Source organism: Tinamus guttatus, unplaced genomic scaffold (genome assembly GCF_059628265.1).
Source record: "Tinamus guttatus ecotype Peru unplaced genomic scaffold, ASM5962826v1 Tinamus_guttatus_pri_ptg000318l, whole genome shotgun sequence".
NCBI classification, from domain to species: domain Eukaryota; kingdom Metazoa; phylum Chordata; class Aves; order Tinamiformes; family Tinamidae; genus Tinamus; species Tinamus guttatus.
In genome coordinates, this window is record NW_028288852.1 from 1,379,101 (window position 1) to 1,393,896 (window position 14,796).

Sequence of the window (14,796 nt, forward strand, 5' to 3'; positions counted from 1 at the left end):
AATACTGTATGAGTAAGAGGCACACTGTGTATCTGTCCCTTGGCTGTATTAGGCTCTTTGAAAGCATGAGTCGGCTCCAATAAGAAAGCTTAAAATTCTGTTGTTTTGGTTAACTCTTTTACTAGTTCAGAAGGAGTTAAAAAACTGGTCTCTGCCATCAGCTCTGACATTTGTGTACAGAAATCTGTGTTTTGCACTGCAGTGACTGGAGCAAAATACATGTATTTTTCACAATGATGTTGGAGAATCAGGAGGACCTGTCACAAGGAGAGACTGACAAATGTTTGGGCATCATATATAAGATAAACACATTCCTGCTTTTGTGCTTGGTCTGTTGTAACTGTGTAGTAACTTCACGTTGTATAATTCTTTGAATTGCACAGCATGATTGATTGTTCCGAACCTAACAAGTAAAAGGTTAAGAGAGAACAGGGTGCTGGTGGTTGTGCTCTGATAGGTCTCCAGACTATCACCGTGGTGTCAAACAACTCTGTTACTAATTGCGTTCCCAACAGCCCTCGGAAAGCGGGTGTGGTGATACCCTTTTATCGGGTCACTCTTACTCCAGACTGATAACTGCGGTAAAGCAGTCTAAGGCCCGTTTGGGAATGAAATTTCTCTTGATGTTTTTGTATAAATGCACAGAGTGGCTTAAATCACATTCACCTTTGGCCTTGGCCAGTAAAATACCCGAGCCTTGCTCAAGACCTGTGGGGTGCTGGATTTGGGGTTCCTGCGGTTTGTACGGTGGGTTTGCAGGGTTTGGGCTTGGCTTGCACGAGGGACACCGCGCGGGCCCGGAGCCCTGCCGGAGCTGGACGCGGCTGGGCCCTCTCCTGCCCTCGTGGAGCTGGGTGCTGCGTTTCAAGCCCTGGAGGGTGCCGGGGGGAGGCTCATCCGTGGGAAGTGACGTTGGTAAAGAGAAACACTCTGCTGAAGACTTAGCTTTTATTCCTTGCCCGTTAGGAGCTGGTGGAATTTGGTTCCAAGCAGTTTTGGAATTTGGTTATAAGCAGGTCATCCCTGTCTGTATTCACACCAGCTTTATCCTCAGTGAAAAACGGTGACAGGAATATTCTGCCACCAAGTGGGACCATCCTGCCATGGGAACAATAAGGGTCCCCCACCCCAGGAAGGGGACTTGCATGGGCAGGGGTGCACCTGCAACCCCACAAAGCAACGCGCGGCTGTGGCGCTGCAGCTGACACTACAGTGCTCCCCAGGCTCCTGCGTCACCCCTTACCTCTGGTGTGGGGATTCCAAGGAAAGAGTACGGAACATGTTTAAAGGTTTGAATTTGACTAGACTTTATTTCAAATCCAGCTTGAGGTATACAGAAATACCATATGGCCATCCGAACGGAACCGGCTTTCTCTGTATTAAATAGGACTTCTAAAATACACGTGATCAGCTTCAGTTGGATGCTTCGGGTTTGTATAGGGCAAAGAGATAATTCTAGTAAACATGTTAAAATATTTTCACAGTTATGCCAAACATTAAAAGTCAACTTTCTTTTTTGACATGAGTTCAGCTATGCAGAGAGCTTAAAGAAGTGTTTCAGAATTACTACATTTCTGGGATTTTCACTACTGTAATTCCAGGGGGAAATACTTTTTCCAGAGTGCAGGCACCTAACTTCCTCAGCCTTTGGGAAGAATGTCTCACAGGAAAGCCTATGGCTGCCACCTCTATTTTACTGTTTCCCTTAATTATCCTTGCAAACACTTCAGAGCACACAACAGAGTACAATTTATGTAGCCAATGTAGGCAGTCATACTGATGCTCCTACATCAATCTTGGAGATGCTCAGATCTCTCTGTAACCAGCTGAAAGGGTTTTGTTTGTTGAGAACTGAAATGTTGGCAAAGGAAGTGATTATAATTAGGAAACCAGTAAAGGAGCCATAGTTGAAAGTACTGAGCGTGGTCCCCTGGCCGCTGTCCCCACGTGTGGCTTCCTCTAGGTTTTACTTTGAACCTTTAAGCACTGGAACAAGATCGGGACACGGTAAATGCCATGTTCAAAACACTTTGTGAAGCGCCGGCTGGGTGCGGGTTAGGTTAGGTGACCTGTTTCGATCAATTCCTTCGTGCCCCTTGTCCCCCCTGGGGACTCTGGCCGGGCGGCTGCTTCCAGCAGATCTTGCCGTCTGGGCCCACGCACACGGCGCCGCTGGCCACGAGCTGCAGGGCGGTGGGGAAGGCCCGGTGCTCGGCCTCCTTCACGCGCTCCGCCAGCGTCTGCTCCGTGTCGCCAGCCTGCACGGGCACTGCCTCCTGGAAGATGATAGCGCCAGCATCCACCTCCTCCTGGAAAGGCCAGAAAGAGGGGTGAGACGGGACACGTGGTGATTAACGCAGTGGAGCCGCCCCAGGGATCGGTTTGCCATCCCCGGACCCCGGGAAGGAGGAAGTTGGGCTCGTGGGAAGGTGCTGCCCCTCGGCCAGGCCTGTGAGGGAACTGCTGGGAGTGGAAGTTCTCGAGAAAAAGGAGGAGCTGGGCGGAACACCCGCGCGTCCAACATTGCCGCTGTAGGAAACGACAGAATTTGTGCTAACTGGGAACATGAGAGGCGAAATTGGACAAAACGCCAACGCTTTAATTCAGCGCAGTGAATTAGGCAGCCTTGGCACCGAGCTGGGCTGGAGGAGCCAGTAAACCTTCCTTTTGCCTGCTCACAAGGCAGAGCCCTGCTGCTTTGTTACTGCTTCTCAAGAGCGCCCTGAGTCACACTGCATAGAAAGGAATGTAGTTTTTCTATCTCAAAAAAATACACTTTTTGTCTCTTTTTCCAAGAGTTAACTACAGTAATGCTTAAACTTCTGCCTAGACTATTCATTTCCCGTTCTCTCTACAATGGCAGCAAACTAGAGCACCTTATTGTCAAGATGAACCTGATCGTTTTATAGACAAACAAAGGGGAAAATACATGAAACATGACAGCATAAGGTGTTTCAAACAAGCTTTGAGGTGAAAATTTTTAAGACTGAGTGACTCTAAGGAGAGAGAAAAAAAAGCACTTACAGCTACAAAGTGTACAGTGCAGCCTGTGACTCGGACTCCGGCTTCTAGCACCAATTTGTGGGCATTTGCTCCTTTGAAAGAAGGCAGTAGAGAGGGGTGGATGTTCAGGATTTTTCCTAGAAAAGAATAAATGAGGTCATTGCCTTTACCAAGGTGTTAAAAGTATGCCAGTCATAAGAGAACAAATTATATTTGTGATCTTTTTTAACACGAGAGAGTGAGCACATGTGAAAATCAGTGGACAGATAACCAGGCCAACCAGCTCAGCCAGATAACCCTGAGAAACCTGCACCTTTCCTCTAAGAGGAAAAGCATGTGCCTCTCAATGACCTCAGGATACTCGGGACAACTCAACCTCGAAGTTCTGGACCAAACCAAAGTCAGTCCTAACCGTGCTAGATCTTCTTTTAATTTCAGTATAAACCCTTGTGGGATTTAAGTGCGCACTGACAGTGTTCATGCCGCAGCACGGCACCCCCTTGCCGTCTCTGCATGCCCAGGGCGCCGCAGCGCCGCCAGGATTCCCGGAGCCCCATCCAGACGCCAAGCGGGAGGGCCGAGCCGCGGGAACGCTGCGGCACCGGCGCTTCCCGAGCGCCCCGCGCCGCGTTGCCGCGGGGTCCCACAGCGCTCCTGGCCACCAACCACAGCGAGCTGAACTCCTGCTCTGTTTGCACAAGATTTCTGCACCGGAGGAAATCCTCCTGCCTCTTTTGCACAGACACTCTGCCCAAAAGACGTCGCTCATGCAGCGGTGTCCTGGCTCCTCTCCCCTGGCTGGCTGGAGAGCAGCTGTCTGGAACCCAAGCATTTACATCTCCTGGACTCCAGAACCAACAGGGAGGAAAAACAGGAGCAAAATTCACCTGGCTCCCTTTATTTGACGGCTTTCGTGGAAAATCAATCACCTCCTAGGAACACCCGTTTTGCTCCACTGCTTATAAAGAAAAGCTGGAAAACTGGCTCAGGGGTAAAAGGTCCGTGACATACCCAGGGTGACACAAAAGTCACAGTGCGAACAGCAAAGGCTGCACTGAATGGGCTGGCCAACCCAGGAGTAAGAGCAAGGGCTGGCCGAAGTATCCATGCCTATTCCCTGGGGAGAGCAGCCAGGAAGGAGGCTGAGGTGCCACAGCCTCCAACAAAGAACTGGAAAAATTACCCAGAGTGGCCAGAATTGAGACCCCGTGAATGCCTGGATGCCACCCTGTGCTCTGGGTGTCCCTGCTGGAGCAGGGGGTTGGCCTGGATGATCTCCAGAGGTCCCTTCCAGCCTCAACCACTCTGTGACTCTGTGACTTCAGAGAGGCGGCAGCGGAATCCCCTCGGAAAGAGGCCACCCCCAGCTCCACAGGGCTCCCAGGAGAGTGAAGTAAAGGGCTGGGGATCCTCTTGGAAGGACCTGCACATCCCTGCCTGCTTTTGCACTTCCACGTGCAGCCAACGAGGCTCTTCCTCTTAGAGGAAGGATTTCTCAGTGGCTGGATGCTCACCAGCGTTTATGGATACAGCAACAACTTGCCAAATTGCCCTGTGTGTTTGTAGAGGTCAAAATGTTCGCAGCCTTATTTTGCAGTATTTTCTAATAAATGGAAGATCATAAGAGCTGCTTTTGTCCTTGGCTTCCCACTAAAGGGAAGGGCAAATTAGTGTCTCTCCTTTCCTCATCCCTGTCCTTGCAGGATGGGAAGAGTTTAGCTGCTCCAAGCACAGAATTAATATGGTTCCTATTCTACAGTATTCCCCATTTTCTTCTTTCTGAGAGTGAGCAATACATTGCTTTTTTATGTCTATGTTAATGCAGCTGTGCTTACCATCCCATTTTTTGACAAAGGGACCAGAGAGTATTCGCATAAATCCAGCGAGGCAGATCAGTTCAACTGAGAATTCTTCAAGGACTTTGTCAACTGCTTTGTCAAATTCAGTGCGACTTTCATACGCTTTATGGTCAATAACCTGCAAAAAGGAAGAAATATGGATGGGGTTAATTTAATCTCAAGGTTTTAAGAAAACAATGAATTGGTACATTGGAGTAATAAGCAAGAAACAACTTTATCATCTCCACATGTGGCTATAGTGGAATGCACATACAGAACAACTCGAGCAGTTCCTAAATGCATACACTAGCAGACAAACCTGCAATTTCTATTCACATTAACACAAAAGAGTTATCAAAATAAGTAAGACTTTTGTCTGTTTGGGCCCGTAATTAAGGCCCAAGCATTTGGACACAATGGAACAACCTACAAATATGAGAGGCCCTTAAGCTAAAGTCTTAGAAGGATTTCACTCAATTTAAGATTTCTGACTGTTTTAAACCGTTTGAACCTTGCCTAAGGATAAACAGCCTTAGCTGCAAAAAGTCAATATAAGGAATTGTATATTTTCCATCGAGTATACATTCCCATTTTTAAACAGGAATAAGGTAGTGTTACTTATTTAAAATATGCCTAGTCTTTAAATAAAAGTACCTGTTTATCTCTACAAGATTTACCACGTTGGCGACACTTAAATACCACAAAATAGTTTTGGAAAACTGGAGCTAGCAAGAAACATAGCAGAGGGCACTGGAAATACAGCCTGGCTCAACACTGGGCTGAACTCTCCCATGAACTACTCTGCTATGGATATTTCAAAGGCCAAATCTTCCACAAAATTTTTAGTTATACCTGAAAAGCAAGTGTAAAATGATCCTAAGTCAGAACAGTAGCATTTCATGTCTGACGTGCAAACAGTTACACAGAGGGCAGGGCAATATCAGACTGGACCCCATGACAGTAGGGAAATATAGTTTGCCTTGAATTTATCCTATTTATCGAATGAAATACTGTGTATATTAAAATATGTAATTTTAAATTTAAATTCAGACAAAATGCATCGTTACTTTAGTACATAGGCACTACACTTAATTAAATGGCAAATTTTAAACTAACTGAAAAAGTTCTGCAGTTGGTTTAATATAATGACTGGTCCTAAACCCATTAGGATTGCAAGTAACATTTCTGAGGGAAAAGAAATGTTTCCATGCTGGTGTTTGCCCAAGAACACAAAGCTCAGGGCAGAAGAAAAAAAGAAACCCCAAACACCCAAAAGGCCTCTTTCCAAATCATCTCCTACCCTAGTAACTCTTACTGTCTCAAGACATCTCAGTGCTTGTAATCAGAGCTAATGAAGGCTAATTTTTTAAAAGGTGAGCAATACTTACCCTTGTAGGAATACCAGCTCTTTCAGCTTTCCGTAGCCCTTCCACACCAGCTTTATTGGAAACAACAAGAACTATTTGTGCAAAACTGGTGGGCTTCTTTGTGCTATTTATGAGAGCTTCTAGGTTTGTGCCTATGAGTGAAAAAGGAAGTAATGAGTATCATTTCATTCTTGGAAAATAAATACAACTTTTGAGTAAGCAACAATGTAGGTGAGACCCAATCCCTCCCAAAAATCTGTAACAACAGTAATCCTTTTTTTCATTGAACTTTCTGAAAAGTAAATTTGATACCCGGAGACTACAAGCCTTTCACTAGCAATTACATTTGTAAACTGCAGTTTCTGGAATAGAAGTCATGGGCTCCATCTTACAAGTGAAACTGTGAGAACTTCTGAGAGTGCCTGCATGGCAAGAGGAAATTCTGATCCGTTAGCAAGACAATTCTGCTCTAAGCCAACACAGTGGTTGCTTGAACTCAGAGACATGCAGAAAACAGTACTTAAAATGAACACAGATACAACTCATAATCAATTTGCAGCACAGGGTAAAGATCATTCCGTTTCTGATTGAAATTAACCCAAGGGAAAAACTGTCTCTGCCTGTTACTGCTGTTACTGAGCACGAAAAGCCTCTAGAAAGTTCATCAAACTCTTCGTGGAGACTTGCAAGGCCTTCAAGGGATTTTGATTCTGAGTTGAAGACCCATGTTCCCTAGGCTGTGTCGTACACTGCAGTGATGAACATAAACTCTCACCTGTTCCAGAGATGAGGACAGCAACCTTCACTTTGTTTGCTTGGATTTTGCTTTGGATTTGGCTCTGCACCGTCAGTGACCTGTTTGCTTGCAAGGCTTGGAGCAGATTATGGACCTTAACACTGGCAGAGCCTGAATGCACAAGATGGGAAAAAGCAAAAACACATTTAAATAAAGGGAGAAATAGAGAGGATGGAGAAGTACTCAGGAAAAGACAAGCAGGTGGCACTGCCTTACTCCTTGTTATTTACTTGCAGTCAGGTGACACCTGACATATTCTATAGACTAAGCCAGCAGTCTCCAGGACTGCCATTTTAATACTGTATGCACAAAAGCCACAGAGGTGCCAATTGCTGGAGACTCACCAGACAGGAAATTTAGCTTTATATTTCAAAGAAAATAAAAATCTAGTAACCTTTTTGTAGGGAGACAACTTTCCCAGTCAACCAGGCTGCCTCATGTCTCTGTATGTCCTGGAGGACCTGCTGAGCCAGCTCCTTCTGCACCACCAGGACTGCGCCAATCCCACAATTGAACGTCCGAGCCATCTCTTCCTCAGAGAGGTTCCCTTCTTTATGGAGCCAGCTAAAGATTTCAGGGATCTTCCAGTTAAGAGCATCTGAGGAAAATTCAAAATACAAAGAAAGAGTGAAAATCACTACCTATCACTATCACTACAAATACTAAAATTACAAGAGTGTCGAGAGAAAAGACCTGGATGCAAACACACACTGTCAGTCCCACAGCAACATGAGTTTCAGCTACGCCTGCTTCCATGCATGAGAACAGGATGTCTTTTCCCTCCCTACTAAGCAAGACTTGGGAGTAGAAAGGCTCATGGAAGAAATGAATCATATGGCTCCACTTCACTCTGTTAAGGAGCAATTCTAAAAGGGCCCTGAAGCTGCCTTTTAAAAATCCTCTTTATGAAATTGGAAATTTTGTCTGTAGAGAAGCTATTGTATAAAAAGACAGCCTTAACTCTCTCAGTACAGAGCATTTCTCTCAATTCTAGCAAGGTAAGGAAGGCTGAAAGCAGCATGAGAAATGCTTCAGGACAAAACAGTGTAGTGGAACCCCAAATACGGTAATTTCTTTCTTCTGGTCTCTATTTTACATACGAGTATCCACTGTGGATACTTGTGGACCCCTGTCTAATTGACAGCTGGAAATATGATTTACTATTTGAAGCACAGGACTTGATAGAAATTCCCTTATTTTATTCTACAACACAGTGAACACCGTAAAGACTATAGTAGGTCACTTAACTTCCATACTTACCTTTCTTGAGAAAGTATATACTATTTCTAAACTACCTGATGAGGTTGTGGTGAGGATTAATTAAAGTATGCAAAATACCTTGATAGCCTCATAACTTGTGGGCTGTTAACTGTATCTGAATGCCAGCCAAAGACTTGGTGAGTGTGATTTAAATGGCAATAAGCTTGCAGGTTATTGCAAATGGTACCGTTTCCCCTTGTCTTAATTTTGAAAGTACAGATACAGTTTCCTGACAAATCCAACCCAAAAAAAACTGACAGAGGAAGTGATTGTGAAATGCTTCAGCTGGATCTGATTCAGGCATGAGGAGAATTGCAGTGGAAAGCACACTGACTTCCAGACAGACAAGTCCAGCTCTTACAGTGGAAGTCAGTTAACGTGGCCCCATGTGCACAGGCTTCTGTATCCACCCCTGTTAGCACGGGGGTGTTTGTAGAGTGGCCCTTTCTGGATCTCACCTAAAACGACACCCAGGGACTCTGGCAGGACTCTGGGGATGTTCTCTAGCAAGCCCCCTCCAGTGATGTGGGCATAGGCTTTCACATGGCCCGAGCGAAGGATGGGCAGCAGAGTCTTACTGTAGATCCTTGTTGGGGTTAGCAAGAGTTCTCCTATAATGAAAGAGGATAAAAAAAGAAAAGGCCAGTTACAGCCTAGAAAAAAAATGTTAATATCAAATCGAAATTTCAAAATAATAATTTACTGGATAGTAATGGGCAAACATTGTATTACAGAGGAAAAAGACAATGTTCTACCTCTCTGCAGCTTAAAATTAGCCATTTATTTTTTCCCTCCCCGATTTCCTTCTGGCATATTTGATTCATTGGAAGAAGGAAGATGGAGCATGTTCAAGAACAGAATAGCTTGTTAGTGCCTTAGAAAACTTGCAAAAGCCAAGTCACAGACAAAACACGTGTGTCGTTCACCCGCTCAGCAGTTCAAGGGAAGAAGCTGCATCAGAAGGGCTACCTAATGTCTGATCACCAGCGACGCCGACCAGGGAGGAGAAATCCAACGATGACTTTTCCACAATCTTCCTGACGAGGCTAAACCCGTTGCTGTGGACCCCGGAAGAAGCTACCCCGATAACCGCATCCCCGTCGGCGATTCTGTCCAGCTGGGGCAGCATCTGCCCTCGCTCCACCGCGCCGACGGCGAAGCCGGCCACGTCGTACTCCCCCGGCGGATACATGCCTGGCATTTCGGCAGTTTCTCCTCCTGTAGGAACCCAAAAAAAAAAAAGCGGGGGGGGGCAGGGAAAAGTGATGTTGGAAAACTATTGGAATTAACGCACAGGTAATTTTTCAAAGTGTCATACCTGTAAAGAGTTAATGGACTGGATTTTTTAAGTAGATACGCAAACACTAAAAATAATTCAACATACACATGGGTGACATGGCCTTCAAGCAAACAGGCAAGAGCAAATTGGGAAAAAACATTTCCTGCTTCTCTGTGACAACCACCAGCAAATTACTATGCATCCATGTTTTACGCATAGGATTTTGTTTTGAAGGACGTTGATATTGATCAAATATTATGGCTTCTGTCCTAGGAAATGTCTGAGCCTAAAGACTGACTTAAAACTTCATGCTCAGGAGGTAAGCCTTTAAAATAAAAGCATTTACGTAGTGCTTTACGTTTTCAAATTTCTACCAAGCTCAATATTCTCCACGAGAAACCTACAAGACACAAGAGACTCACCCAAGAATATTGGAGAAATTAAATAGTTAATAGTCTCCGTTGTCTTCATAAAAATTTTGCACCATGCTGCCTGCTACTCATATCCACACCTGGGCATCCTTATCACTACAGGTCTCCACACCTAAGGTGTAGAGGTTGTTTTGGCAGAACTCCTCTAAAATCAGACGGCCTTTCCTACCCGTGCAGCTGAACCTGTTGTTTCAGCTCTCATCTTACGCCTTGACTATAAGGACATCATTTTGTTTTGTCCTGACAAACCTGTTTTGTCTAGAACGTAGTTTCAAAGGGTAGTTTTCCTAGTTTGCGTAGGAGTCCGTAACGTTGCTCAGATTGCTCTATCCCTCTCTCTGTGCAGCCAGCAGTGGCTCCCTGCCTTTATCTGAGCAGGTACAAGCCGGTGGCCTTCACTTCTCAGGACCCCTGTTCCACCTGCCACGTCTCATTCAGCCTGCAGAGGGGAACTTGCTGCGGTTGCCACATGAAACCAGCCTTTGCCGCTCACTCCCGAGTCTTCCCAGACAGACATCTTCACACTTTCCTCTCATACCCACAAGGAAGCCTCCCCAGGCAGCCCCAAAGCCACATCAAGATTCTCCTAATTCCCCACTGGTCGTGATGCCCAAATGAGCTGACTATTCTGCAAATCTACGAGGTGAATTTAGGAGCAGGCCCAAACAAGACTTTGAGGAGACAACACTATGCAGAGACAGACTCGCATGCTTGGCATGCTATGTGTCCAATGTTGGAATTAATGCATGAAGCTGGGAACAAAAGTGAAATCTATTTTAATGCTCCAGGCTACAAAAAAAAAAAAAAAAAAAAAAAAAACTTTCCTCCTTGGGTCTGGAGTTATTGCATCATCTCCATTCTTTTCTGGGAGAGCCATAAATTTGAAGAACAATTCATGATTGCTTTATTTATGAGTTCTGACTTCTTTTTATACTAGCACACAAAGACATTTACTACCCCATTTAAAACTTTGAGAAATAATTCTCTTTGAATGAATCTCTAAACATCCAAAGTCCTTTGTTGTTCTAAAACTTTCCAATGGGAAATAAAATGTCGAAAATTCAGTAAGCAATTTCATAGTAAGATAACAAATAAAATATACTTATGTTAAAGTATGAATAGTTTGATTATATTTGATAAAGTGAGAGAAAGCTCTAAGGCAAATATAAAGCTGACATACAGTTCATTCAGCGAAAAGATAAAACAGAAGTTGCCTCCTGTTAAAATCCAGTAAAACTCTCTCAAGATTAGACATTCCCATTTAGAACAGAGTTTGTTAGAAAATTTTTAAACAAGAAGAAAAAAAAAAAGAAAAAAAAATGGACAAAATGATACCAGTTTTAAACTGGTACCTAAAGAGTAAAAACTGATATTTTTACTCTTGGATGGAAAGTTTTATTTGCCAAAATGGTGGTAGTTTTTCCATCAGATAAATAGTTTTGCTAAAACTGTTGCTAATGAAGCCTGGTTTCCTTTACACTCCTGTACCTTTTATGTCTAAAGAAGCAAGTTTCAACTGAACTAAACTTACCTAAAATCAGCCAAGAAGTTAAAAAAATATGGATGCACATAGGGAGACACACACGCACAGTAACACATACAAATTTTGTTTCTTGGGGAAAACTTTAGGATTTGCTTCTGGATAACAGAGAAAAAAATAAAACTTTGGGAATGATTTTTCAATTTTACTCAAAAGATACAAAGATTTGAATACATAAATTGTTAGTTTTCTGGGCAGTTATGTTTACAAAGCCAAATGAAAATATATGAATAGGAAAAGTAATATTCAGATGCCCGAGCCAACGGCAACATCTGTAAAGCATTGCCTTGTGTTCTCTGTGCCCCTGAAGGCAAAAATCACACAAAATTCTTTTGTACTCCTCTGAGAATCTTTAAACAGAGCAGGAAGACAAGCACATTAGAGGTAGTTCTAAGGAGGCTGCACACAAACTCTCACGGTGTTCAAGGAAAGAGAGCGCTCATACCCAGGAGGGCACATCCCGCCTTTTTGCAGGCTTCAGCTACGCCTGCAACGACTCCCTGCGCCACGTCCACGTCCAGTTTGCCACAGGCAAAATAGTCAAGGAAGAAGAGGGGCTCTGCTCCTTGAGCCAGGATGTCATTGACGCACATGGCCACCAGGTCCTGCCCGACGGTGTCGTGTTTCCTACACGCCTGCGCGACCTGCGAGACACAGCGAGAGACGCGGCCGCCCGTGAGCTCCGAGAACGCGGGACGCGAGCGCGGCCGCTGCAGCCAACGCAGGCGGCAGCTCGCGGAGCCGCCGGAGCAGCGTCCCCGGTTGTTATCACCCGTCCTCAAATCCAGGAACTGTTGCCTTCCCCATCGGCAAGGGCAAAAGGCCCTTTGTGGACGGGGACTCAAGCAGAAGTGGAACCCTTATAGTTTGCGTAAACCCAGTAACAAGGTGTAATTTAATGTTTTCCCCACAAATAATCATTTTGAAGACAGAGGTTCTGCCTCAGTGAACTGGAGTCCCTATTATGCCCTTAATATTTGAAATGAGTAATTTTAATAATCATTTCAAACAAGATATTTGCAAGATGAAAGTTAAACATATATTTATTTTGCTGAACTGACTCTTCAAGGAGGGCAATGTCATTTTTTTAATTCTCCTTTTTGAAAAACTAATAGGCATTTTTAAACACAACTATTTTGAATTTTCTTCTCTTAGTAACACAGGCATCAGAGTGATTAGACATTTCTGCTTCTCTGACATGCATCTTCATTTACACAGGTTTTTGGATTACCTTGAGTTTTGTGCCAACACCATCAGTTCCAGATACCAAGATAGGATCTTTGTAACCAGCTGCTTTCAAGTCAAAGAGGCCAGCAAACCCTCCAAGCTCTGCATTGCAACCTGCCAGATGTAAAAAGAAGGGAGTACTAAACTTCTCCTTTCATGGATTTCTCTAGGATCTCCAAAACACTAGTCTCTTTGAAGTCCGTCACAGTTACTTTGCTTTATCCCCAGGAAACTTTTCTCTGACACTTAGAGTCTCATCACAGAGCCACAGGAGGCCTAATCCTCTCATCTGTTTTTTGTTTTATTATTATTATTATTGCCTAAGGCTAAAAATCCAAAGCTTTGTGTTTGAACGCTTAATAATTACTGTAATATATTTCCTGAATTCCATGGTAGTTTAATAAATAACTGATGTTCTAAATCCATCATAAGAATTACAAGGACTTGCTAGAGCAATACGGACTGGAGACCACAACAAGAGAGGAAGGGCTTTCCCTGTTTTTTCCAAGCAAAAGATGCATCTTCCACGCCAATCTCAAGTACCTCTGAGGAATTCTACATATTCTAAAGCTTTTTAAACATTTATGCACAAAAATTGTGTGGCTTACTCCGTGCATGAGCTGATAAGAAAATATAATCCCAAATAACAGTAACCAGCAGGATTTTTGCTTGTATTGATCCTCTCAGTGTGCTGAACTGTGTTTTCTAATGTCCTTAAGCCACATGGAATTCAGGAGATCTGTTTTACAGCCATTTCGATAAGCAATTCTGTAAATTTAAGTAACTGCATTTTGAAGAAATCAAGGGTATTTCCTTAACTGCCCCAAAATTCTTGTGCAATCTGGAAACATGCAGAGAACATAAATATAAGCATTTATATCAACATAAAGATTAAACAGTAAGTCTCCTTGGAATGAACTGACTGAAACAGGAATAAAAGGTACAAATCTTACCTGATCTTGATGTGGCTGCAGCTAAGGGTTTAATTTTCTGAACCAAAGTATTCCCTGCTGTGATGTCTACCCCGCTGCTTTTGTAAGTTAAGCCTCTGAAAGATTAAAAATGTTACGGCAATTGATTACTGAATACACAAATGTATGTTTTAAAATAATATTTATCTTCCTGCTCATCTAAGGGGATTAGCCATTCAGAAGCCTATTCTGCTGTCAGTGAAGCTTTTCAAGATCGTTTTTTTCCAACTCGTACAGTACCTTTGCTCATATAAAATCATTTCTAATTATTGCAGTACTGTACAATCATATTAATAATAAAAGCCACAAATCAGAAAAATCACATATTTCAGGCAGGCTAAAGGACTCAAAGGTTAGTAAACCTTTTTGCTCCTCAGAACCTGTCCTCACACACACATACGCTAAAGATACTATCCTGAAGAAACAAAACTTCATGGATTTGTACCACAGAGTTTGCCATAAGCACTGGTCAAATATTTTTAGGTATCTCAAAGACAGTGTATGAGCATCAGTATCTCAGATATCTCAAAGACAGTGTAAGAGCATCAGTATCATATCAAATAGTCAGATACAGAGATTAAAAAAAAAAGCAGCTTTCATGTGAAATAGGTAAAATACCTATGGGTTTTGCTTTGCAAGGTTTGAATACCTACTCTGGATACCCAGGCCTCACTAGTATTGATCTATATTCAAAATTAAATGTACACAGAGCTAAATCAGAACCTCTCAGCACCTTGCAGAATCAAGCTCAAATATTACCTTTTCCAAACAAAAGTATCACAGATATCTCACTTAAAAAGCTATTCTTAAAAAAAATACCTTATGACACTTAAAACATTTTAAAACTGTGGTGTTAAAGCTTGCCTCTCCTTATCACTTTGGATGACAGTACTACAAAACCAATTGCACCTCTTTTTTTTTTTTTTAGATAAATTGAGTTTCTGTTGAAATATTTTTTAAAATCTAGTATTTAAAAATGTCCATTTCTAAAGTCCAGTGTAGCAAACTAGAAAGAAAGCCCCTGTTGTTCCTGTTTTGCAGTTACACAAAACAGGAAACACACCAGCAAGCTGGTTGACATACT

At 43.2% G+C, this 14,796-nt stretch overlaps 1 protein-coding gene across 1 annotated transcript; it reads right to left on the reverse strand.

Moving 5' to 3' along the window:
- Window positions 1–2,078: 2,078 nt before the first annotated feature.
- Window positions 2,079–9,499, reverse strand: LOC104566670 (trifunctional purine biosynthetic protein adenosine-3). The gene is made up of 8 exons (XM_010213482.2): window positions 9,234–9,499; window positions 8,723–8,875; window positions 7,399–7,602; window positions 6,984–7,115; window positions 6,230–6,360; window positions 4,839–4,980; window positions 3,025–3,140; window positions 2,079–2,309 (listed from the first exon to the last, which is right to left on the reverse strand). The coding sequence occupies exons 1-8, from the start codon at window positions 9,463–9,465 to the stop codon at window positions 2,079–2,081; spliced, it is 1,341 nt and encodes a 446-aa protein (XP_010211784.2). The 5' UTR covers window positions 9,466–9,499.
- Window positions 9,500–14,796: the final 5,297 nt, after the last annotated feature.